A 27984-nucleotide genomic window follows, 5' to 3' on the forward strand; every position below is an offset into this window, starting at 1 on the left:
AAACACCTGAATCCTTGCTACCAGCCTGGTACAGTGAAGTCAAAATCTGGAGCCATAAGCTACTCCTGTCCCTCCCCATGGCTGAACCCATGCTACTGTTTACCCCATGGTGCTGCTGGCTAGCAAGTGGAAAGGGCTGGGTCAGGACAAACGCTGGGAACAGTTTACTGATCTGACGCTATGCAGTATTATCATTAATGGCTTGGATGACAGAATAGGTTGTACACTTCCTAAACTGACAAATGAGGACAGCCTGTAAGGTATAATAGTGTGCTGGCAGATAGGGGCTAGAATTCAAAATCATCTTAATGCACTGAAATAAATAGCGTGCAGCTTCAGTGATGCAGAGAGTTTTGAATCTCACCTGTGATAACAAAACCAGCAAGTAAGAAATTCTTTAGAAATTATCTAGATGTTTCAGTTATTCAAAAATAACACGTTAAGCAACAAAAGGCAAAACTGTGAAAAGAGAAAATTTTATACTGGAAATTTCAAATAGAAACTTTCTACATTGCATGGAAACCTTCTACATGGCATGGAAACCCTCTTTTCCACCCAGCATCGGAAAGAATTTGTCTGCTGTGTTACATCCTGGGCACCACTCTTCAAGATGAAGATCACTTGGAAAAGGCTCAGAAGGAAATGGCAAGAACAACAAATGTTTGGTCCATTAAGAGAGAATGGAAAGAATTATACTTAATCTGTATAACAAAGAGAAGATTGTAGGGGAAAAGTGATAAATACCTTTCCTTCAAAGGAAGAGTAATAAACAATTTTCCATATACAAGGGGATGTGAAAAGGTGTAACAAGTTCAAATCATGGCAAAATAACACAGATATCGGAAAATAAAAAATAAAATTTCTAGTATCTGTAAAGCACTAGAAAACATTGATGAGAGCCTATAATTTCTCCAGTCATAGCTGATTCTCCCTCAATGCACATAGACCAAATAAGTCCTCAAACCCTCTTTGAGCCCCTTCTTCTGCAGCCCCCTTCCCCTCCATTGCTGAATCCACTGATGTTCCTACTTTGAAGAAAAGAGCAAGACAGATGCTTGCATATACAATTAGTTACCATTTTCCACATATCTCAGCATTTGGCATGAAATGACAATGACAACGCATTATAACAGTCCAGAGGGTGATAACTTCCTTTTTTTCTGCTCTGTTTTTCCTTTTTTGGTAATATTTTTTGAATGAATTAATTATAAGTATTTGCAGTCTGCTATATTAGCAAATGCATTGCTTACTCTTTCTTAGAAGATGATAATATTTGAGATGCTTCTATTAGAAAAGAGCACTAAGCAAAATATTATAAGAAGCATTAATGTTGATAAAGCACCTACAGAGCACCATGCAATGAAACAGAAGCTGGAAGGAAACACATTTTCCAGGAAAAAAAAAAATGGCCAACCTCCAAGCCAGAGAGGTACCAGGTGACCACGAAGATAACCAAATATGCACTGAATACATATTCATGTGTGTGTATTCATGTATGTTCTCTCAGCAGCCGATAAGAATTCCTAGAAGACATTTTACTGCAACTAGGCTATAAAGAAACAACTTTATCAAAAACACAGTATCTATTTGTCTCAGCAAATAGCTATGTAATTTTGCTGGCTGCAGCATTTTTTTTTTTTTTTAATTTAGCACCATAAGAGAAGAACTGAACAGCACTGAGGAATGACTTCAAATAACATTTTGAGCACAAAATTTACAATATATATGAATACAAAAAAAATCATCATCACCTCTGTCATAGGTTGATTTTCACAACCTTTACTGTGTTAAATATTAGCGAATGTGCTGTTTAGATAATCAAATATACACTGCAAGCAGTGAGTGGACAAACCAAGCTCCCTGTGACCAATTTATAATCTGAAAGCTAAGTGTGCAGTGGCTATTTGCCATTTGGGAAAGACGAGCAAATAAAAGATGGTTGGTCTTCGCCCTCTAGTGTACGCTTAAGAATTAATGTAAAACAACCATAGAAGAAAGAAAATTTTAAAAATTAAGTTCTTTGCAAAACACAATCAGAGAACACAAGTCATGTTCATCTAAAGTATTACATAAGCATAAAGACTCTTTGTAAGACATCAATTCACAATTAGGGTTTTTTTTAAAAAAATCAGTAAGACGAATCGTATTTGCTGTGTAGAGATGTTACGGTTTGAAGTGGGGGGGGTAGGTCCGGGCGGCAAAAGCTGCCCGTCAGATCGGACTTCCGTCCCCCTCGGGGCTTGAGCCAATCGGCGCCTCTGCGAATTGCCCTATTTACGTCGGACAAAGGAACCGGAAAGGTGTGCCGGTGCCCAGGGGCAAGGAGAAGGGAGAGGGGGGCACGGCCCCCGCTTCCGTCTCCTGGCCGGGCCGGGCCCAGCCGGTGCCCGCTCCGTGCCGGTGCCCGCCCCGTCGAGGATGGCGGCGGCGGAGGCGCTTGGGGAACTCGGGGAGAGCCCCGCTGCCAGGGCGCCCACCGGGCCGAGTTCACCCAGAAAGGACTGAAATCTAAGAGAAACGGCCACACAGATAAGAGGTCAGTGAAGATGGGACGACGGAACAACGTGTGCCGTGGCTGAGTCCCCCTTGCAAACAGTCCTCGGTGGAGCAAGCAGAGACCCACTCGCAGCCCGTGGAAGATCCACGTCGAGAAGAGATGCCAGAGCCTGAGCACGGTACGCATCTAGAGTCCGTGGGATGACCCCCGCCGATGGGGAGGTGTTTTGTTAAAGGAGATGCCTGAGCCTGAGACTGTTGTGAATCATGGGCACAGGTCGAGGCGCATTTACGCATTTTGCATTTATGCATCTAAGTCTGTACGGAGGCGCATTTCAAGTCGACATGACGACCCACGCCGGAGCGCATTTAAAGTCTGTATGATGACCCACGCCAGAGCGAGTGGCTACAGCTCCTTAAAAGTCCAGGACTGGTAAAGCCCGCACTTGGGCAAATCCGATGGGGTAAGGATTTGCCCCCCAGCGGGTAGTATTCACGATTTCGCCATGAGTAGGGGATCCACTGGAGCAAGGGACAATGGTGTAAGGACTCCTTCTCCTTTAAGAGAAGCGGCAGTAACAACACGGAATGAACTGACCTGCACTCCCCCATTCCCTGCCCCCCTTAGCCGCTGGGGGGAGGAGGTAGAGCCAGGAAGAAGAGGCAAAAGGGGGAGGAGTGGTGTTGTTTTTAAGACCTGGCCTTGTTTTCTTGTTATCCTCTTAAGTAACCGTTTTTGTTTGCTTTTCTCTTTCTAGGTAGCTGTTAATAAATAGTTTTACTTTAAGAAAACAGCCTCTTTTGCCCGGGACCGTGGTTGGTGGGTGCTGCTCTGTTCCTGTCTCGGTCCTCAGCTCTTTTATTACATTTTTCTCCTCTCCATTTTACTGGGGTGGGAGAGCTGCGTGGGGTTTAGTTGCCGGATCGGCCTAACCCATGACAAGAGAGCAACTTACAGTTTGTACTTCTTAATTGCAAACATAGCAGAATAAAAGACCAACATAATTTTCTTTGAGAACTCAAGCAGCTCAAACAAGCAGCATTGTCTGGGTTCTGTGAATTACAATATTTTGCATTAATAGGACTCAAAGGATCCAACCCTAACCATTCTATGATCTGCAAATAACCACCCAGCAGCACATTAGAAGTGGTTGAGTTACATATAGGTGTTGAAAACCAGTTTACTCTTAAGCACTTTGCTGCTGGAGTGAATGCAAGTGTTGTACAAAGCTTGCCCTGGCAGAGATCCTCATTGGTAAGGCAAAAGTGGCAAAAGGAACTGGGATTTCCAAGAAGCTGAGTACTTCTGCTTCTGCAGAAATCTTCTGCTTGTCACATGGGAATGACTAAATGGAGTTCAGTGCTTTACCTTGCAGCTCGGAGCTTGAACAACACGGCCAGAAACCAGTTGGCAAACAATGAGACAGTGAGGCACTGAGGGGCCAACCTAACACACCTGAGAACCCAAGAACACTGTGGGCAATCAACTGGACCATTACTGAGCGAGTGAACGAAAGAAGCAGCAACCATGCCCATCTCCTGCTGATCAGAGAGGGAATGGGAAGGGGTTTTCTTTTATTATTTCCTAAAGCATTAATCAAGCATATCCCAGATCTGAATTTTCTGGTATTCTTAATTGTCTTTTATTAGATGCTCAGTTCTTTCCTTGAAACACATTTCAAACAAGATCACACCACACATCTAGCACAAAAGCAGTCGCTGTCCTTATTCATAAGGAATTATTAGAGTGATTGGCTCTGCATGTATTTTCATCCTCGACCACAGGGTTAGTTCTCAGAAATAACAGCTGATTTTTGCTAAAGCCCACATGAACATGAAATCTGGAGCTGGTTATGAAGACAGCTATTCAAAGTGTGGATGAACTGCATCCTGCTGCTGGTGGGAACCTAGTGGCAGACATTTATTGCCCTCCAGATCAGGAAGGGCTCCTTATCTACTTAAAGAGATTCTGTTCTGTTCTGAACAGCAAAGTATTTTAGTGAGGGTAATTGGTCTTTCTAAAATAAAAGGAAAAAATATGACATAAATTTGCAGGGTGAAACAACACACAAGATAAGCCTGCCCTTGTACTGTTAGTATAATATGTACTTGAAACATATATAAATATGTACTTCTGATGCTGTCATAAAAATAATCTTCTAAGTTGCAGACCATGTTATTTAAAGGCAAAACATAGCAACACTGGCAGGTAAATTGCCCAGTGTTATATGTCATCAAGTATCACCTCCCATTTAGTTTTCTATAAAAGCCCTTACGTAGCAATGATCACGGTGATAAGGCAGCTTGTTATCCACTCCTTCCTTACTGAAACAAGCACAGCCTCATGGAACAGCTTGGCAGATTCATTCAATCGGATGCCAAAGGTATGTGACAGGACATATTAGACTGCTTTAACAAGAGTTTTGTTACATTTTGGTAATTTTTTTCAGGACTGACAACCAAAATTAGAAAATCTGTCTCCTTTATCCTGTAACCTTGTCCAAGAGTAGCAGTAGTGTACATTTTTGAGATATAAAGAAAGAAGAGATGAAAAAACCTTGTAGAAAGAAAATCATACACTTAAGAAGTGAGGAAAAGTCTCTAGCTATTGGTCCTTTATGCATTTAGAATAAAGCTAACACAGTTTTAACTAGGCAATTATTTCTCTGAATGATAACATACTTCGATGATTTTTTACATTAAGGCAAAGAGGAAATCACAAATCTATCTAGACTAACTCTTGCATAGAGGCTACATATAACCTTTCTGAAACAATTCCTTCCAGGTAAGAGCTCTGGCTGAAGATGAGCTATCTTTTAAAAAGCTATTCTGTAATATGTTCATTAATGAAAATCCAATCACAGTTAAACATTAGGAATACAAAAATAAAAATGTTGTACCTTATTTCTGCTATGCAAGAGTTTTGCTTCTAGTTCTTTCAACTGGATCCTGTTACATCTTCTTCCCCACTAGATCAAAGAGCCTATTATTATTATCGGACAGTTCCCTATACAAGTAGTTATAGATTGTGATCATTTACCTGCTGACAAGTTAAAAAACCCTTTAAATTCACTTTACAGTGTTAACATTAAAGATTTGAATTTCTGAGGTTTTTATATAAGCTTATAATATTAAGTCCCTAGCCATGTATCCCTAGTTATACATTCAGGGAAGTAATTTCTTCTTTAATAAAATTGACTGGAAAATCAGGTTGATCTGACTAACCATGATGGTTCTCAAGGCTCCTCCAGTAATCAGTGTTTCCTGAGACAAAGCATCTGCAGTCCATCCTGAACATACAAGCTACCTTACTAGTTCTTAAACGCATGTTCTATATTTGGCTCCAAACATGTGGTTTGCTCCTGGACCTGGATTCCTCTCATTTATTTACCTGCTTGCTTTTTTACTTATCCATTCTTTACTCTTTGGATAGTCTATAAATACTGGTTTTATTCACATCTTTGACAAAAATATTTTTTATTGTAGGGCCTACATTAACTCTACTTCATATTGCTACTAAAAGAACAGCGCTCTGAGGACCTTATTGTCTAATATGTCTAAGGCCTTGCAAGACCTCACTGCTTACCTGACAGCAGCTTGGATACTCTTAACTCACAGCTAGTTCAGCTATGCTGGTTACACAATCTTAGTCCAGATACACACAGCCTAAGTTTTGCACAGTGTAGAATGAAGGGTTAATAATTTATAATCTCACATCTACCCATTATTGTGGTGTATTATTTTACTATTCATTAAATGAAATCTGGAATAACCATTTTATTATTAATTATATGTCACTGGAATGTACCTATTCCTCATAAACAGATCAAATTCCAAAATAAACAGCTAGTCCTGACTTACACATTCATACTGATTTCCAATCCACTACATGTGAGAAATTTCATACTAGAAATTTACCACCTGACCCCAGATAGAGTAGCTAACAAATTTTTTCCTTCTGTCTGACTGTCTTCTTCCTTCCTTTCTTCCTTTGTGTTTTTTGGGGGGGATTTTTTTAAATAATTAGAGCATTTTCCATTGAAATCTGAAAGTAGAGTAAGGATTCTTAAAGACACTCCCCTATTAGTGCTAAGTCCTCTGGTGAAAGACAGTCATGAAAGCAGTGGTATGATATTAGATAATCTTATGCATTAACAGCAAAACATTCTCAATCAGATAAAATACCGTGTATGCTTCCTGTAGTAGCAATGCACAAGAACTGAAATACAGTTTAGTTACATATTCACATAGATTCTAAGTTACGTTTCATGCTAACTAGTGGTTTTTGATAGCAAAGGACTTTCATGCAGATATGCTCTCATTCTCCTACCTAGCACAGTGTGTACAGAAGGAATAAACACACACAGTACTTTCCCTGGTGAAAAGGGTCTGACCTGCTTGTGGGCTCTTGTTGGAGTCTATGGGCAGCAGATGCAGATACATGCTAGAATGCACTTTGGCCTGTTGTTCCTCGGGGAACATGCAAAGTGCGTGTCCCACTGCACATGCGCTGGTGGGAGAGAAGCTTACAGCAAAACCAGAAATCCCCTCCATTTCAGCACAATATGCAAAAGCACAGACAGCTGAACAGCTTTGCAATGGGATCCAATGGTCGGTAGAGCTGGGAGAGAAACTTTTGAACAGTTTTCCAACAGAAAACTGTTTGATGGTAAAAAGGGGTCACAGTAAATTATAGCAGTATTGATCAAAGTTCTTACACTGATCTTTAAAGAACAAACATAAAGGAAATTCTTGCCCTTCAGAAACATTTTGAAATCCAGCATCATCTGGAATTTCATTATCACAGTCAAGAGACTGTGTAGAGACTAAAGCAACATCCCAGAGTGCTGATGTGGTCACCATAGCTTTGGCAGAGGACTCTTAAGTCCCTTTGTTCCTTTGCTTAACTGTAATAACCTCAAATAAATCAGTCTTATAAACGATATATTCCCTTCCTACCACGCATGCCACACTATTAAATCTATTTTTGGAATAAAAAATGAAATCAGGAAACATTTAATTGCTGTTTAACATTGATCTAAATAATGTATTTTTAGACCCTGGTTATTATTGTCTCACAAACTTTTTTTGATTTACTGTTCATGCTCCATCCCTGGAGACGTTCAAGGCCCGGTTGGATGAGGCCCTGAGCAACCTGATCTAGTTGGAGATATCCCTGTTCCTTGCAGGGGGGTTGGACTAGATGACCTTTGAAGGTCCCTTCCAGCCCTAACGATTCTATGATTCTATGATTCTATGATACTGTTCTTATGGATGTTCTTAATGAAAGAATAAAGTAGCTGTCCCAGTTTTAGCTGGGACAGAGTTTTTTTTTAACAGCCAGAAGAGCTCCCTGTTTTGGTTTCACTCAGAGGCTCACTCTGAGAAGAATGTTGATAGCAAGCTGATGTTTGTGGTTGGAAGTGAAACTCCAAGGACTTTTCAGTGTGCGGAGTACAGAAACACGGCAGGATAAGGGGGGAGCATAGCTGGGACAAGGGGGACACGATTCCCCTTGTCATTTGTGTGGAACTTAAGACTGAGGGCCAAACTGGCCAATTAGTATTCCATATCATGCAGCGTCATGCCCAGTATAAAAGCGAGGGTCAGCCGGGAAGAAGGGCTTTTGCGCTTTTGCTCTTTTTGCACTTTTGCTCTTTTGCGCTTGCTGCGCTGTTGCTCTGCTGTGTTTTTTTTTTCTTTCTCTCTCTCTCTTTCTCTCCCTCTCTGCCCCTCTCTATTTTCGGGGCCTCGCGTTCGTCCGGGATTTGCAGTTTTCGGGACGAGACGGGCTTCGCATACGAGGGGTGGTGAGCACCTACATTGTATTAAATCATCTGTATTAAATCACTCTTATCTCAACCCACGGGTTTTCACGTTTATCCTTTAATTCTCTCCCTCATTCCTGGGGGTGGGGGAGGGGGAGGTGACCGGCTGTGTGTGGGGCGGTTCAACATAACCCACGACAGTCTAATTGGCGCCCAACGTGGGGCACGAAGGGGTTGAGATAACGATGTGGCTGGCCGGAATGCTGTTTGTTATGCTTGCGTACATGTTACCGGACATTCATAATTTATTGTCTTATCTACCCTATATGATGTTAGGCGGAATGTTTATGCGGTTTTCTGGCTCTGGGTGTTGGACCGGCATGAAAAGTATGTTATCGGTAATTAAGGGTTTTGCTATACTGTACGGTGTAACTCTGATAAGATCATCGGTGCTGGGACCGGCTCAGTCTTTGTATTCGGCGGTGCAGAGGGGGATGGTGATGTGGAACTCGTTTATTAATTTTGAGCGTCACCTGGCGGATATCATCGCCAATTATACCGGTGACTTTTCATTCACAAAAGCTTACGTTGATTTTGATAATGCCGAACATCATTGGAATAATTTAACCGGTTTGATTGTCCTGCAAGGTCTCCTGAATATATGTTTAATTATCTATATATTCAAAATCAATCGGCCATTTAGGGGTGTATATCAATTTATTTCTCGGGTTATTGTGCTTGCCATCTCAACTCCCATGACAAGCACTATAGCTACTCAGACTACAACGTTATCAGTTGCCCCCGTAAGGAAAGAAATGTATACAAAAGTTAGACGACGAAGAAGAGGAATCAGGGCCATCACAACAACCAAATGAGGAAGAGCAACCAGGACCATCAAAGCAACCAGACAAAGAAGAACAACCGGGGCCATCACAACGATTGGAGGAAGAGAAACCAAGGAAATGTCTGCGAAAGTCAGAACGCAGAGGAGAGGATGATGATGATGATGAAGAGCGACCAGGGCCATCACGAGAAATGAAGCGGGAGCGTTCTGTTTCGCCCCAGAGGAAATCTCAATGGAGGAGGAGTGACATCATAGATGAGAGGATAACCACCAGATCTCTAAAAATGAGCGAGCTGCGAGATATTCGAAAAGATTATGGCCGCCTTAAAGGTGAGCCCATTGTCTCTTGGTTGCTCAGATGCTGGGACATGGGAGCCAATAGTCTGGAGTTAGATGGTAGTGAAGCTAGGCAGCTGGGAGCCCTTGCCATGGATGGAGGCATTGATAAAGCAATTGGAAGGCAGACACAAGTCCGCAGCCTCTGGAGACGACTCCTGGCAGCCATAAAGGAAAGGTACCCCTACAAGGACGAGGTGCCATGTAATGTAAGCAGGTGGACCAACATAGAAAAAGCTATTCAGTATCTGAGAGAAACTGGCTGTGCGAGAGTTGATTTATCTTGACTCGAGAAGCGGACCAAGACTCGAAGATCCAGATGACGTCCGGTGCACACGACCAATGTGGCAGAAGATTATACGGAGTGCGCCAGCCGCATATTCCACCTCATTGGCAATAATGGACTTCGGGGACGATGAAACACCACTATCCGTAGGTAATCTGGTCACCTACCTCCGACGATATGATGATGACACTTCTATACGAACCTGTGTTGCGGCTGTGGAAAAGCTGTCTGAAGAGGTCCGAGAATTAAGAGAAAAAGTAGATTTCCCACCACCCAAACGTTCTAGAATTTCAGCTGTCAGAACCAGGCGTTACCCTCCTCGAGAGAGACAAGAGAGACGGTACAGATCACGGGGTGAGCTATGGTTCTACCTCCGTGATCATGGAGAAGACATGAGAAGGTGGGATGGAAAACCCACCTCCGCTTTAGAGGCCAGGGTACGCCAGTTGGGAGGAAGAACCAACAGGAATAGAACTTTCTCCAATTCCTCCAGGACAGCTGTTGCCCCAGTCTACAGTGAGCAGTCCACTAGTCAAAATGGAGGGCTGATCCTCCTAGCCATCCTGACTCCAATCCTGCTGATTCCTCTGATGAATATGATAACCGGCATTAGAGGGGCCCTGCCTCCAGCCAGGTGGAGGAGAGGGATAATCGAGTGTACTGGACTGTGTGGATTCGGTGGCCTGGCACATCATACCCTAGAAAGTATAAGGCTTTAGTGGATACTGGTGCCCAATGCACTTTGATACCATCGAACTTCAGAGGGGGCAGAATCCATCTCTATTTCTGGAGTGACAGGGGGGTCTCAACAACTGACTGTGTTAGAGGCTGAAGTGAGCCTAACTGGACAGCAGTGGCAAAAACCCCTATTGTAACTGGCCCAGAAGCCCGTGCATCCTTGGCATAGATTATCTTAAGAGAGGGTATTTCAAAGACCCAAAAGGGTATCGGTGGGCTTTTGGCATAGCTGCAGTAGAGACAGAAGAAGGCAGGCAGCTGTCTACTTTGCCTGGTCTTTCAACGGACCCTTCTGCTGTGGGGTTACTGAGGGTCGAAGAACAGCAGGTGCCAATTGCTAATACAACAGTGCAACGACGGCAATATCGTACCAACCGAGACTCTCTAATTCCTATCCATAAGTTGATTCGTCAACTGGAGAGTCAAGGAGTCATCACAAAGACCCGCTCCCCTTTTAACAGCCTATATGGCCTGTGCGTAAGTCCAATGGCGAGTGGAGGCTGACGGTAGACTATCGTGGCTTGAATGAAGTTACACCACCATTGAGTGCTGCCGTGCCAGATATGCTGGAACTTCAGTATGAACTGGAGTCAAAGGCAGCCAGGTGGTACGCTACAATTGATATCGCTAATGCGTTTTTCTCAATTCCTTTGGCACCGGAATGCAGGCCACAGTTTGCTTTCACGTGGAGGGGCATCCAGTATACCTGGAATCGACTGCCCCAGGGGTGGAAACACAGCCCCACTATTGCCATGGACTGATCCAGACCACACTGGAACAGGGTGATGCCCCAGAACATCTGCAATACATTGATGACATCATTGTATGGGGCAACACAGCAGAAGAAGTTTTTTGAGAAAGGTGAAAAGATAATCCAAATCCTTCTGAAAGCAGGCTTTGCCATAAAACAGAGTAAAGTCAAGGGACCTGCCCAGGAGATTCAGTTTTTGGGAATAAAATGGCAAGATGGGCGTCGTCAGATTCCGATGGACGTGATTAATAAAATAACAGCTATGTCCCCACCAACAACAAAAAGGAAGCAACGCTTTCTTAGGCATTGTGGGTTTCTGGCGAATGCATATCCTGACTACAGCCAGATTGTAAAACCCCTCTACCAAATAACCCGAAAGAGGAATAATTTTGAATGGGGCCCAGAGCAAAAACAAGCCTTTGAACAAATTTAAACAAGAAATAGTCCATGCGGTAGCCCTGGGACCAGTCCGGACAGGACAAGATGTCAAAAACGTGCTCTACACCGCAGCCGGGGAGAATGGTCCCACCTGGCGTCTCTGGCAAAAAGCGCCAGGGGAGACGCGAGGTCGACCTCTTGGGTTTTGGAGTCGAGGATACAAAGGATCCGAAACCAACTATACTCCAACTGAAAAAGAGATATTGGCAGCATATGAAGGAGTCCGAGCTGCTTCTGAAGTGATTGGTACAGAAGCACAGTTGCTCCTGGCACCCCGATTGCCAGTGCTCGGCTGGATGTTCAAGGGAGCGTCCCGTCTACACACCACGCAACTGATGCCACATGGAGCAAGTGGATCGCGCTGATCACACAAAGAGCTCGGATAGGAAACCTCAATCGCCAGGAATTTTGGAAGTGATCACTAACTGGGCTGAAGGTAAAGACTTTGGAATGTCACCAGAGGAGGAGGAGGTGACACGTGCTGAGGAGGCTCCACCTTATAATGAACTATCAGACAATGAGAAGAAATACGCTCTGTTTACCGACGGGTCCTGTCGCTTGTAGGAAAACATCGAAAATGGAAAGCTGCTGTATGGAGTCCTACTCGACAGGTCGCAGAAGCTACCGAAGGAGAAGGCGAATCAAGCCAGTTCGCAGAGGTGAAAGCCATCCAACTGGCTTTAGACATCGCGGAACGAGAAAAGTGGCCAATGCTCTATCTCTATACCGACTCTTGGATGGTAGCAAATGCCCTGTGGGGATGGCTACGGCAATGGAAGCAGAGCAGCTGGCAACGCAGAGGTAAACCCATCTGGGCTGCCCGTTGTGGAAAGACATTGCTGCTCGAGTAGAGAAGCTGATTGTGAAAGTACGACATGTAGATGCCCATGTACCCAAGAGTCGGGCCACAGAAGAACATGAAAACAATCAAACGGTGGATCAGGCCGCCAAGATTAAAGTGGCTCAGGTGGATCTGGACTGGCAACATAAAGGTGAAAAATTTCTAGCTCGTTGGGCCCATGATGCCTCAGGCCATCAAGGAAGGGACGCCACATACAAATGGGCTCGTGATCGAGGGGTGGACCTAACTATGGACACCATTGCAGAGGTGATCCATGAATGTGAAACGTGGTGCTGCAATCAAGCAAGCCAAGCGGTTGAAACCTCTTTGGTATGGAGGGCGTTGGTCGAAATATCAATATGGAGAGGCTGGCAAATGACTATGTCACACTTCCACAAACTAGCAGTGGCAAGCGTTATGTGCTTACAATGGTGGAAGCGACCACTGGATGGCTGGAAACCTATGCTGTGCCCCATGCCACCGCCCGGAACACGATCTTGGGCCTTGAAAAGCAAGTCTTGTGGCGGCATGGCACCCCAGAAAGAATTGAGTCGGACAACGGGACTCCTTTCCGTAACAATCTTATAGACACCTGGGCCAAAGAGCATGGCATCGAGTGGGTATATCACATCCCTTATCATGCACCAGCTTCTGGGAAGATTGAACGATAATGGATTGCTAAAACCACACTGAAAGCAATGGGTGGTGGAACCTTCAAACATTGGGATACGCATTTAGCAAAGCCACCTGGTTAGTTAACACTAGAGGATCTGCCAATCGAGCTGGTCCTGCGCCAATCAGAACTTCTACGTACTGTAGAAGGAGACAAAGTCCCTGTAGTGCACATGAGGAATATACTCGGGAAGACAGTTTGGGTTTATTCCTGCCTCGGGTAAAGGTAAACCCATTCGTGGGATTGCTTTTGCTCAGGGACCTGGGTGTACTTGGTGGGTGATGCAGAAGGCCGGGGAAGTCCGATGTGTACCTCAAGGGGGATTTGATGTTGGGTGAAAATAGATGATAAAATGAATTGAATTGTGTGATATTAATTGCTGAATAACCCTGTCCCTGCATACCATCATCACTATGGTTGTCACATTGTACTAATGTCATTATATTAAGAATCATCCAGGTTAATGAAGAATGAACTTCGTCAGAATCCGAACTGATTCCAAATAACCAGCAACTTCTTCAAGATCAACATCTTCAACCTGCAGACAGCGGCCCGGATACACCAACTACGAGCTCCAGGCGCCACACGCAACAAAGACTACATGTCATCCGTTCTACCGACTGAGCGAATTCCACGTCATCTTTCCTGCCCTGAGAGACTGCTGTAACAGATGAAGACACATTTTGGAGGGATGACCCATGGCTAAGGGAATAGTATATATGTAAGGTTTGAGCATGACATGCATGGTATGGAATAAGGGGTGGATACTGTCCCAGTTTTAGCTGGGACAGAGTTTTTTTTTTAACAGCCAGAAGAGCTCCCTGTTTTGGTTTCACTCAGAGGCTCACTCTGAGAAGAATGTGATAGCAAGCTGATGTTTGTGGTTGGAAGTGAAACTCCAAGGACTTTTCAGTGTGTGGAGTACAGAAACACGGCAGGATAAGGGGGGAGCATAGCTGGGACAAGGGGGACACGATTCCCCTTGTCATTTGTGTGGAACTTAAGACTGAGGGCCAAACTGGCCAATTAGTATTCCATATCATGCAGCGTCATGCCCAGTATAAAAGCGAGGGTCAGCCGGGAAGAAGGGCTTTTTGCGCTTTTGCTCTTTTTGCACTTTGCTCTTTTTGCGCTTGCTGCGCTGTTGCTCTGCTGTGTTTTTTTTTTTCTTTCTCTCTCTCTCTTTCTCTCCCTCTCTGCCCCTCTCTATTTTCGGGGCCTCGCGTTTGTCCGGGATTTGCAGTTTTCGGGACGAGACGGGCTTCGCATACGAGGGGTGGTGAGCACCTACATTGTATTAAATCATCTGTATTAAATCACTCTTATCTCAACCCACGGGTTTCACGTTTATCCTTTAATTCTCTCCCTCATTCCTGGGGGTGGGGGAGGGGGAGTGACCGGCTGTGTGTGGGGCAGTTCAACATAACCCACGACAGTAGCAGATAACAATCTGTAAATGAAGCACTTTTTGCAAAGAGACTGGTTCAATTCTAACTAGATACAGAAAAGGTCTTACTACGTTTCCCTCATTTGGATGTTTGGAGAGAGAACATTCTGTTCAAATCCATGCTCAAAAGATCACTCAGTACAAGCATAAGAAATGACTACATTTCCACGTATTGAGTATATTCATTACAGTCATAGCTCTTAAATTTAGATTTAAAATGGTTTGGTTTGGGTTTTTTTAACATCAGTTTGTAGAAAACATGGGATAAATGAAAACTAAAACATTCCTGTTTCAAAGTTATGGAATCAGACAAATATGAACCTAATAAAAAGAGAGTAGATTTCCTTTCACCTGTAACCTTTCAAGTTTTATCCAGAAAATATTAATAGTGAAAGAGTGAAATTCCCTTTCGTATCATTCCATATCATTTCCTTTTTACCTTAGTTCTCAGAGCAATATGAAGGACCAGGACCTTTAAAGGGATGTTACTGTAAAAATCAGTCATTTAGGTTTTTACAGTAGATCACAGCAACTTGTGGTTTTAGATCACTGAGGTATATCAAAATCCACTCTTTTCACAGAAGTGAAACTACTCTTTTATATTAATGTGCTTAAAAATTTGTGTGCTTAAAATATTGCAAGATATAGTCTGTTCTCAGGCACCACTGAGCTCATCTCTTAGCACACAACACTGCCATCCTCAGAAGCAAGTTCATTAGTTTAAGAGAGAATTTACAATTAAAGACAAATTTTACAACTGCTTTCCAATATCAAAATTACGTGGTTTCCTTTCTTAAGTGTCATGTAAATGCTAATTTTAAAACTGTGTTTTCACTTTGTTCCACGTTAAGGAATATTGGAAAAGATACGATTGTACTTAACAAAGAAACTGCCGCCACGTTCGGAAGACAGAAGGAAATATCATCTGGAGTTTGCTTCATCCACTTCATTTCATGGAGTGCATAATATTGTTCAAACGCAGAGCAAGACTCGCAAAGTGCTGTGGCTGTTAGTAGTCGCGAGCTGTCTTGCCATTGTTACTTGGCAAATCTGCAGTCGCTTCATCTACTACTTCAGCTGGCCAACCACAACTACAGTGGTAGTTCAGTATGTGGAAAATGTCAAATTCCCTGCCGTGACTTTTTGCAACTTGAACAGGTAAAAGTTATGTTTGTTGTTTGCTCTTGAGAGGTAACACCTCTTTATCTGAAAGCAGTCAGTTTCAACAATTTGCTTGAACAAATCACATAAAACAAGGAAAATATGGCTCTGAGGGTCATGTCTTCTGCACCACCACATGATATTTAAATGAAGAGGAAAATATGAGAATCAAGGAAGGGAGGTTGTTTTTTTAATCTTCCCCCTCCTTTTTAAGTTTCAATACATAAGTTGGAGTAGAAAAACCTCTCTGGCGTTTTTCTTCTATGTATGAGTGTTGCTTCTACATTGTAACTAAGAGACAGTCACCATTTACATCTAAGTTAAAAATAAAAGTCAAGATTTGCAAATAGAGAGATTCAAATAGAAACCTTATACAAATGTAGAAATCTCAGGCAAAGTAGATACTTTTTTTTCAGAGGCGCTCAGCCTTTACAGTTCCAGCTGATGTCAGTGGGATTTACAGGAGGGAAGCATTTGGTTTGTTTGGAAGTTATGTATTTAAGCAGGGACTTCACTACAGATTTCTGCATTTGAAGATAATGGCCAAAGATGCAGCCACTTTGAAAACAATGCAATAAACACACGACCTGAGTTTTAGAGCAAATATGCAACTTTGGAACAGTTTTAGAAATACTGAAAGTTTACCCACATTGTTACTTTAATGTGATACATCAGGAAAGCACCTCCAACACCTCACCATGTTTTTGAGATTTTTCAAGTGAATTCTAGGAGTAAGGATCACCCTTAGTTTATACCACTGTCACCAGCCAGAGAGCTCATGGGAAGGTAGACTGTCTCTACACTGGCGTTTAGTACCTTAGTAAAGTAGGTATATGAGATTACTGCAAACACACTTAGAAATCAATTTTCTAAATGATGGAAGACAGCTTTTTTTTTTTTTTTAAAGGAACAGCTCCTTCCAGCTAGCTTTCCACATGTAAACACTGTTCAACTTGTCATCAGTTCTACAAATCTGGTTGTCGGCTTATGCAGATGGCTAATCTACTCAGGGATTTTTATTATTATTTTTTAACAGACAACCACACACAATAGAAATCTCTCCAATATGACTGACCAGAATAGCCATAGGAAGGTGTCCATTTTCTGTTTTCAGATATGGAAAATACCTTCCTAGAAATCAAGACTATATTGTTTATTTGTGTTGTAGAGACCACGGTGCAACGTGGTGGGCAAGAATCACTGATAGTTTGCAAGCAGACAACAAATCGTGTCACAGATTTGGCAAGAGCAGCCTTGAGATCAGTCCTATAACTTTGCAGAATTCCAAACAATTCTTTCTCCTTCCCAATGACAGGTTTCAAGCTCATGCAGTAAGCAACCTCGAAATAATTTTTTTAATTTGGAACATTGTGGCTGGAGCTCTCAAAAAAATTTCTATAGAAGATAAATATTCTCAAGAGCTAAAAGATTTCCTTCATGGGAATCAGAACTTCAGCATCAAGGAGTTCACAAGAAAAAATGGGTTTTATCTGAACAGCAGCACATTGCTAGAATGTGAATTTTTTGGAAAGCCATGTTACCCACAGGTAAATATGTTTATTTTACTAAAATAGTAGCATGGAGGGGAAGGGGATGTATTCTTACTATTCAATTTGAGACACCTAGCTTTGCCAGCTACTTGCCGTTTTCTTTTTACAGTCAGCCAGCAGAGAAAAAAAGTCCTGCTCTAAATCCCCCTGAGGATCCCAATTGTCCCACTGACTGCAGAGACAGCCCGCTGGACTCCCTGAGCTGTAAAATGTGATTTCAGTCTAAATTGCCCTCTGCCTAGTGCTACTTCTGCATAGATGGCAGCCCTTGAAAGCTGCCACACCTCCAGGCTGTATCTAACAACCTTTTCCATAAATGGCCTGTAACGAAGGTCAGTTTGAATGGAGTTTTTTGCATAACGTGATTGCGTAGTTTTGTTTTTGAGGTCAAGAATATAGACAGCCGGGGGAATATGTGCAGAGTCCACAGGAATTTTAAATAATGAGGTGAAAATAGCCCATCTTTGGGAATTTTGAACACCAGCCAAAGAATATAATCATCTCATTTTTATGTCGATTCTTCCATAAAGCAATTCCCAACCTAAATAGAAAAAGTGAGAAGAAAAGGCAGGCCCATATTCTTTCAGATTAATCTAACCTTTAGATATACTGTAGCTTCTAAAATTAAGCATTCAATCGTTCTCAACTGAAAGACACTAGTGCTAACAAACAAAATGAAAGCAATGAGATGCGGTTATGTTAAATGATGAGGTGGCTTTGGGAAAAAATGCAAACATTGTACTTTGATATGTAACACGATATTTAGTTTTGAAGCAGTCTTCACCAAACATCTACTGGAAAAATTAAACAAGTTGGTTTTGAATATATAATTTCTATACAATGTAATAGGTATGGAAAAACAACAGGATCTCATTAAATGATTCTGAGCTGCTCATAGGTATTAATAAACGAAGTGAAATTTCTCCTTTCAAATTCATTTTCTACAGAAAGGGATGAAATCATCTTGAATATTTCCATCAATTACCACTTTTCTTATTGTATTATTTTGTACTGCCTTTGGGGAAAAAAAACCCCACAACCTCAATAGTCTATTTCTTGCATTGTAATTCACTAAAGAATCTTCAAGTCAATTCTTTCATTTTATTGAAGGATTTTGAACATGTTTTCACTGAATATGGAAACTGCTTTACTTTTAATCACAATGATCTTCCAGCAAGACGAGTGAGTTTGTCTGGAAGAGGCTTACGGTTGCTTTTTGACGTCCAACAGGTACAGCTATCCTAATGATTATAAGAAACAAATCATGTAATAACTTATAGATGAGTAGAGGTGTTCTGTTTTAGGTTTGGTTTTGGTTGGTTGGTTGGTTTTACACAGACTTTCAGAATTTCAAGCACAAAATTCTGTATCAAGGCTATTTCTGAGTGAGAGGATGTTTTATAGGAAAGATCTAATAACGGATTTAAAAAGTCAGAATTATTATTGACTGTACACACAGTTCACCTATAATTGAAACTTGTCATCAGAGCAGTAATTTAATTTTATACAAGCCCTTCAGGACGACATAATTTCATTTTAATAAAAGGCCCAGTAGAGAAGGTCACATGGTGCCAATTTCTAAGCAGTACTGAATTTTAGCTGCAACGGTAGCAGCTTCTCAATGCCAGCTAAGATTTGGTCTTTGCCCTGTACATAGTCTCTGACCTTATTAGAATTGGTTTTGACCAGCAAAACCCAGGAAACTCAGGGCATATCACCTTGTGAGTAAGGGAAGAAAACTAAAATCTACAGTGACAAATGACTTAGACATTCACTTTTGTTCTCTAGGAGTTATAAGACAGGAGTGGCAGGTTCTGCAGAAAGTAAAGTTTGCTGAAATGTGATAGGTAGTTGCAAGTAAAGGAAAGGAATATCCAAGTTACAAGTAAAGGTTCATCTATGCCTTCTTGATTTTGAAATTGGGAGATGACAAAAGGAATAAAAAAGTGAATAAAAAACCTGAAAGTGTATAGTAGCTGAAAGAAAACCCACAGAGGTAATCAACAAAGGAAATTCATCTTAGTTAGCTTCTGTATTTTTCTGTAAAGTGCCCAAAGTGTGACTAGAGATAAAAGACCACATAAAAAAGCATAGTACCATTTTAAATATAGCTAAAGCTTCTGATGGTAAGCAAAACCAAAACTATTTTAAATAATTATTTTTGTATCAGGAACAATTCACTGATGAACCTGCTCTTGGTTATACTGATGCTGGTATAACTTTTGTTATCCATTCACCCAAAGAGCTTCCACGCTTTGATGGTTTAGGTTTATTAACACCGGTGGGCACGCATGCACAGGTTGCAATCCGCCAGCTGAAGGTAAGGACTTCGTCCATCAAGTGGAAATATTGGTCTTTACTGTCTTGAATTCTCTTCTGAAGCGTGACAATGAATTAGGCATTTTGGAAGTTAAAATATTTATCATGCCAAAGTGACACCTAAAAATAACATTTCCTCCAGACACAAGCAAAATTACTGATATTTTTGGGGGAGGGTGGTGGTGTATGTGTCATTGATCTTCATAATCTGTGTCTAGTAAAGTCAGCCTTCCTTTCCTAACATCTTACAGTCTCACTGACATACAGTGATACAAGGACACTGAAGCAGTTCTCCATCAACACATTCTGTTAATATTAAGATCGCCTCAAATTCCTAGTGGAATCCAAGGGGAGCGGACTACCCCTCAGCGCTACGCTGTCTGATCAGGTCCTACTTTTGCTGTGAGAGAGAGGGGATGATTTCATAATCCCAAAAGCACAAACTGTAACTGCCTCCAATTAAATCACAATGTTGCTGCTTATGTCTTCAACACACTTCCTTTAGCACTTTAAAATGTGAGAAAACATAGCCTAAATTTAAAACAGAGACAAAAAATTATATCTTCTGTTGTTATTACCCTACAGTCAATTATCCAAGAATATCCATGGGGAGAGTGCAAGCCTGATATAAAGCTTCAGTACCACAAGACTTATAGTACTAATGGATGTTTGCAGGAATGCAAAGCCCGATACATACAGGACTGGTGTGGCTGTTTGCCATTCATTCTTCCAGGTATTTCTCAGGAATATCATCATATACATACACTGATCATCTTGCTAGGAGACCTCACCTGTTACTGAGCAGCAAAGGAGATGGGGGCATGCTTGAGGGATATTTACTGCTGGAATTAATTAACATTGTCTAATTTATTTTTTTTTTAAATTCAGAGAATAAATGCATGATATTTGGTCATCTCTAGACCTAGCATCTGGGTCATTCACTATTCTTAGAATACAGACCAAAAAACTTGAAAGAAAAGATTACACCTCAGGGTTGTGAATCAAGTCTGTAACCTTGAAGATGACTTCCTAAAGAGCTGGAACTAAATCCATAAAAAGTCAAAAATTTTCACATGTACCCCAGAAAACCTGCCTCACAAGTGTTTAGCAGCCACAGCAGAACTGACTGCCTGAAGACAGAAACCAAAGGCACTGACATGGACCAGAGAAAGAGTCTGGCACCAGAAGAGGGCTCTGCAAAAGAAGGCTGCATGGAGCCATCTAATGAGCTTGAAATGCTGAGTACAAGTGTATGCTTTAATACTCCCTTCAAGGATCCAGGTGTCTTAATCACTCTAGAAACAGAAAGCAGTAGCTCTGATCCCTGACCAGTCTCCTCACTCCCATTTTTTCAGCATTAAAAGTTACGACAACACTGTCACCTCTCCCTGAACAAGAGCTGGAACCCAAATCTCTGCTTTCACAGTTCTTTATTCACAATTAGTGGACAAGAAAGCCACTGTCACACCTGCACTTTCTGGCTCAATGTATTTTTAAGTGTCCTCAAGCAAGGTAGAATGTTTTCAGTAAGAGAGACGGATTAATGAGTAATCTCTAGCCTGTTTGTTTGACAAACCTCTTGGAAAGGAGGGTGGTAATCTGGAAATTCTCATGGAAAGCGGTTTGAGAAAGAAATTAAGTCTAAGTCTCCCATACCCAGGATGAGTGCTTCATCCAAAGGCAAGTAGATAAAGTAGGGCAATGCTTTCTTTAACCGTGTGCTAAACTGCTAAGTAGTTTTTCATGCAAGGAAAAAAATTGGGGTGAAACTGAGGCCATCTGAAAATTTTGCCATTAGCTCAGACTGCACTCTTACCCCTCAGGTCTCTGAGCAACTCTTCCATTAATTTCAAAACTTTTGCTGAAACGTGTGGGGTGTAATCATATATCCCATCTACCTACTTTGTTTTTTCATTTCCACTAGGAAAACCAGAAACTGCTGGCCTTAGCAAGCTAAGACAAAGAGTGAGCCACAAGCTCAAAGGCAGTTCTGGCTGGCACACATAAGAGAGATGTTTGCTCCAACAGCAAGCCTCCTGGCTTGGTCTGTTGTTTCTTTTGCTATGTACCCCTTTTGGTGTTGGTAACGGCACTGGGCCCAACTGAATTGATTTCTTAGTTGTATAATGAGAAACATGAAGTGGTGAGTAAGCTTTGATAATCTTACCTTTCAATTGAGCGCATGTAGAGGTAAGGGTTAGATTGTTAACTGAAGTGGGTTAGATTGTTAATTGAAGTTCCTAAAGTTTCTTGTTTATTCTTAAGGAAATGGAAGAGAATGTGATTTGCTGAAGTTTTACAATTGTGTTTATCCTGCAGTCTGTAAGTAATAACTTCATATTTTCTAAGCCAATTCCAAATAATTGAAAATATCTATTTGTTAAAAGAAAATAGTGAAAGTAGTACTGAAAGGGAGCACATTCCAGTTCATTTAATATTCTGAAAATAGAGACTAGACACAGTATTAAATAGATACCAATTAAAAAACTACAAGAATTCATTTTAGTAATCAGAAATGGTTCAAAATAGAAGGCTGTTTAATTTATTTGTTTTCAGTTATCAAGCCTCTGGCTTGCATTTTTGTATCTTCATGGTATCATCCTTCTAGCTCCAATGTTTTGTTTACAGAAAAGTGACCAGCACAGTAATAAGAGGTTTGCTAACTGATGGAAAATATAATTAAAAAAACACTGAACTTCAAAGTTTTATCTTTTCAAAAGTAAAATGGATTATATGTTTTCAAAGCACTAGAAATTCAATTCATTTCCATGAGCAAATAATCTGCACAGAGTAGATATGAAATTTGTAGGTCACTACAACAGAATTTCTGGAAAATACTGCAAAAGATAATCTGAGAGGTAAATTTTCATGAACTTTAGAAAGCCTTCTTTTTAATTGTTTTGGATTCTGCTGTGTAACTTGACTCTTTCCCAAAGGAATGAGTGATTAAGATACCAAGTACATTAACAAGTTTTGGGGAGCCTGTGTGTGCGTGGGTGTTATTTCTGTTTTGATCAAGTGTATGCAACATTCAGGCAAGATCTACTACAATGACTTTTTCTTTTTTCCTGACGCTCTTTTAAAATAGATTCCACTAAGTTCACATTCTTACATAATCATGATCTTTGATAGCCCACCATGGTGAAAATACGTGCATTATTTTACTCAACGGATGTCCTGTAACCAAGTTTCACAGAAACCACTGAGTAGCAAACAAAAATGACCCCTAAGTCCTACCGAGGATGGACAGAATTCAGAGTTGGACCCCAGCAGGAATTGGCATCGCAGTACTGTACATGATGAACCATGTATGATGCTTGGCTTTTAGGTGTCTGCTCCCCAGGGCCCTAAATTAGGTGCTAAGTCTCCTTTTCCAGTGCAGGAGAGGTAAAGACTTGATAACAAAGTCTCAAATGACAGTGTCACTGATCTGGTATCTGTGGGATTTACCATCGGCAAGAGCATTTATTTTAGAAACTCTAAAGGCCAGATATCCAGAATGAAATCCACAACCCCAACATCCCTGGAGAGTGCCTCAAATCATCAACTAACAGGCTGAGATACCCTCTCCTCTCCAGTCTGCAGAAGTGAGAAGCCCACACACAGAGGGAATAGACGCAACAGCCACCACCACACCAGGGCAAAGAGAGAATCACAAACTGGAGGTTATGGTACTCATCTCGGAGTACCAGATGGCTCAGGCTTATGGTTTACGCTTCAAGAAGTACTTATGCCTTACCATTTTTCTTCTACGTAATTTCCTCCAGCTTTCTACAATGATTTCTTTCGTTAGAGCCTCATCAGAGGAATGGCTCCCCAGTTTGATGAGCAGCCAGACCTACAGAATTTTATGACCTATCTTTGGTATTTGAAGAAACAATTCTGCCTCTAAGCCCTCTTAGCATTCTTAAGCCCAATTATCAAATGGCAGACGGGAGTTAAGGTAACGTGAACTTAGATAACCAAGATTTTTATGTATGTATCAGATGATGGTAAACTACAACTGGCATTGCTCTGGAATCTGTTTTTGTGTGCTGAAATGAGCCAGGCAGACATCAAGGCATCAAGACCAAGGATTATATGCCTGGGTATGTAATCAGAAAGCTAGCACAGAACATGGAGTCTTCTGATGTCCTGCTGTTTAACTGTGGATGAGAAACAATAATCGCATAAAGATCTAATGAAGGCAGAAAGACTTACAGGTGTTGAATTTCTTTGAAAAAGTGACCAAAAAAATCTCAACTCTTATTACTGAGCACCAGTTTCCCAAACGTTAGTTACAAATAGGTAATTGTTGCTTCAAAACTGGTAAGTATCCGCTTTTCTCAGAATGACTAACCCATACATTTTCAAAGCCAGTTAAAAGTAATTTTGTAAGTTTAAAAAAAAAGTTTTTAAATTGTGTGCTGTTTTAGCAATATAATGTAAATTCTTTCTCCTGAAATTTCAGACTATATAGAGATAAAAGGATTATGTACAGTAGGAACCCACAATTCCACTTGCCCTCCCCCATGTGAAGAAACAGATTACCCTACCACTGTCACATATTCAAGTTTTGGAGGAGAAAAAGCCATAAAATACCTCTCTTCAAAACTGAAGAAAAGTTCAGAATATATAAGGTAATCTTGCTTAACACCTTGTCTAATAAAAAAATTATCAATTACTTTTAAGTGTGCTAAATGAGCGTATCATGTAAATATGACCTTTTAAAAAGATATTCTTATGTGTGGTATTAATAATGTTATCTGTGAGATAAAATAATCTCTTAGACAATATTGGTTAAGATTTATACGTATTCATATATATATATAAAATATACCTAGATATATCTAAAACTTGTGGATAACATAAAATAGATACTTCAATTAAACAGTTAAGTTCTCAATTACTTTCTGTGTCATTGATCTCTATAAAGAAGTTTTTTGATCACTTTTGCAATTAAGAATAAAGAAAGGGCAGGGTTATCCAATCTATCCACAATAAATGCAAGCAATCCATCCAATAGAGAAGACAAATCTTCACCCTTCCTTCCACAGCTGAACTAAACTTAATTAGATGCTATATAAAGTTTTTCTCCTTTCCCTCCAGCCCATTCCCAAAGGAAGCTTCGTAAGTACTGAAGAGCTAGGTTTTATTGTAGCAATAATATCACAAGTTTAATAGTATTTTCTATTTGTCGTAGAATTCACTAATACTGTTTTTATTATTAAAGTTATTCAGAAAATATTTGGTACAATATTAATTCTCATGAGGCAGCATAAGAGTGAAATAGCATGGTTCTACCTGTGTGACTGAAAACGCTACACAGCAAAAGAAAGCAGGTCTATATTCAAAAGAAGAGACCTTCTAGTTTGAAAACATATCTCAACAGTACTGACTATATCTTTTATCCAGGAAATGGTGTTAGAACTTATGTTATGCATAGAGCTGTGTCACTCAGTAGTAGCACTGAGCTGACATAATCTGCATACTTTTAAATTCATAGAAGAGATACCATATGTGCTTATGCTTTAATAGAGCATACATCCCTTACTGTTCAAATATAATAAATTGATGCCAGATTTCCTTGCAAACACAAGCGTTATATATCCAAAATAGAATGATTTCCAGTTGGTTTTTTTTTGCTAGAAATTGACAATCTAGTTGTCATAGACAATTTAATACAGTTTTATAGACTGAATTGCTCACAGATGTAGATGTCAGCAGTACAAAAATGTATTAAGACAGGTGCTACATGAACTCATAGTATCCACAACATCAAAATACATTTATAAAGAACTGTAGAGAATTTGGCTAATAAAATATCTATGAGTATTTCATTGTTTCAGTGACTTTATTCTTCTGACTCTTGAAGCCACCAGTCTGCAAATGTTTGCATATATTTATAGGTGAACAGGAACTATACGAATCAAAGAATAGTTTGAGTTGGAAGGGACATTTAAAGGTCATTTCATCCAATCCCCTTGCAGTGAGCAGGGACATCTTCAACTAGATCAGGTTGCTCAGAGCCTCATCTAACCTGACCTTGAATGTTTCCAGTGATGGGGCATCTATCACTTCTCTGGGAAACCTGTTCCAGTGTTTCACCATCCTCATCATAAAATATTTCTTCCTTAAATCTAGTCTGAATCTACCCTCTTTTAATTTAAAAACCATCAGCCCTTGTCCTATTGCAACAAGCCCTGCTAAAAAGTCTTTCCCCTATGAAGATTATGAAAATTAAACCTGTTGTTATGTGCAAAAGATATTTATCCTTTGAGGACATTTTATCTTTGTTGATTATTTTATTGTCTGTAAACATCATGTGCAACCCAGTAATTATTCAGTTAAGCAAGTGAAAATACAGAACATTCCCCTGTAACCAAGCCTTAACCAATAGGAATCCAGCCCACATGTTAAAGTGTACATATTCCAAGCTATAAAATATAGAGAGCTATTAATTTCTGAAGAAGTAAGAAGAGAAAAGTTAAATATTTATTGGATAGTTCTGCTAGCAACTCCATGAAAATGGTGAGAAGTCTTATTAATAGAAGCTATGAGAATAAGATTATTTTTATTACTCAGTCCTACCTGAGTTTTAGAATTATGACCTAAAGAGATAGAAGTGATTATTTTGTATAGCAAACACTTTATTTTCATGAATATTGTTAATGAGCTTGCTATCACTGTCAACTCAAAAATCTGCAGCTGTTGACACTTCTGAAGAATAATCCCTAATTTTATTCTTAAAGGTCACAACATTATGTGTGCAATCAGTTTTCAGGTTTGTTTTATTCCACAACTGTTATGTTTATATTCTATTTAGGAGTCAGGCAGAATCTTTCTGTAGACATGATACCATAAAGATGAGCTCTTTACTCACACTGAATCATTCCACAGGTCTTGCTCCAACTGAGATTTACCCACTCTTCTGCTTTTGCAGCAGGCAAGAATATAATTAGGTAAGCGAGGCTCTTAGCAGAGGATAGAACTAAACATTCAAGTATAGGACAAGGGCTCTTCTGCACAAATGTGCTCATTGAAATAAGCACAATTAAATATGCAGTTGCACATGAGCAAGAGTGGTAGACTACACTTCCAAGCACTGTATCCGCCATAGGTCAGGATGCTAGACGCTTCCACTCAAGCTTATCTCTGTGACCCTTCAGAGGTACGACTATATCTCACAGTACAGAGTTACCTTTTCAACATAGCCTGAAGATCTACTCCTCTGATAAGCTCCTGTTATAACTGTTATTAGGACACTTTTTTTTTTTCCCCTTCAGTCCTCTAACTCATTTTGGTAACACATAATTGTTCTTTAAAAGACCTCAGTCCACGCAGATAACTGTTGGTAAAAGTGAACAGCTTTCCTGACTGCCTCAAGTGATACTGTATGTATTTGTCATTAGGCAGAACCTTGTGTGTATTGACATTAAATACCATGATCTGAGCTACAAAATAACACAGCAGCAGAAGGCCTTGACTATATCCGAGTTGCTTGGTAAGTGAATATTTAGTATTTATTTATTGCAGGTTAATAATTAATGTACAAAGACAATTAAAAAAAAAAAAACAAGCTTTTTTTATTCTCTCCCCTCCTGACTCACAGCATATGTGAGCTTCTAAACAAAAAGCAATGCCTTTTATATTATAATGGTAATAATCATGTCCACCCCATGGTCATTTTTGATGCTGTTTACTGCCATTCCATTAAAGAACATGCAGCATGGACAGCAGCTGAGAATAAGAATTAAGTTTGACACTAGTTTACAGCTATATCGCAGGCAGGATTGTAAGAATAGCAAAGTTTATGGGATTTGGAGGGGAGAGGGAGGACAGAAGGGGGAGTAGGAAGAGAATGGTTAAAAAGGTGTAGAAGTAGAAAATATTTCAAGTATCTGTTTCACAGTAGAATGTGTTGTTTTATACTTGCTTTATTTAGAATTTTAAGCAACATGTTAGTCTTTTCCAATAAGCATTCTTAAGAATATTAATTCTGTTTTCTTAAAGTGATGGATTATGTATATTTAATTTATTTACCACTTGAACCTGGCAGGGTTTTGTTTGCTTGCTAGACTAAACCAAATGCTTAGGATGACGTATGTTTATTTCCTTCTATTACAGCTGATGTAGGTGGCCAGCTTGGATTGTTTTGTGGTGCCAGTATGATTACAATCATAGAACTGCTGGAGTATATTTTTACCAACTTCTGTTGGATGTGCATCTTTCTTCTATTGAAAGCTCCTGAAATGCCTCAATGGAATAATCCATCCCAGAACCAACCACCACACAAGGAAAAAAAGATGGGAATACAAGAATGTTAGTGTCTCGTAGAAGCACAAAACTAATTGTTT

General features: G+C 40.5%; 1 protein-coding gene across 1 annotated transcript; it reads left to right on the plus strand.

The window, feature by feature from the left end:
* The first annotated feature begins 106 nt into the window (after positions 1 to 106).
* On the plus strand, positions 107 to 27954 carry ASIC5 (acid sensing ion channel subunit family member 5). The gene is made up of 11 exons (XM_086612496.1): positions 107 to 255; positions 14670 to 14746; positions 15467 to 15776; positions 17095 to 17326; positions 18440 to 18559; positions 19500 to 19649; positions 20234 to 20381; positions 21914 to 21970; positions 24099 to 24267; positions 27040 to 27131; positions 27755 to 27954. Exons 1-11 carry the CDS (start codon positions 107 to 109, stop codon positions 27952 to 27954), a joined length of 1704 nt encoding a protein of 567 aa, XP_086468622.1.
* The last annotated feature ends 30 nt before the right edge of the window (positions 27955 to 27984 follow it).

The sequence above is a fragment of the Tauraco erythrolophus genome, chromosome 5 (genome assembly GCF_009769465.1).
Source record: "Tauraco erythrolophus isolate bTauEry1 chromosome 5, bTauEry1.pri, whole genome shotgun sequence".
Lineage (NCBI taxonomy): Eukaryota > Metazoa > Chordata > Aves > Musophagiformes > Musophagidae > Tauraco > Tauraco erythrolophus.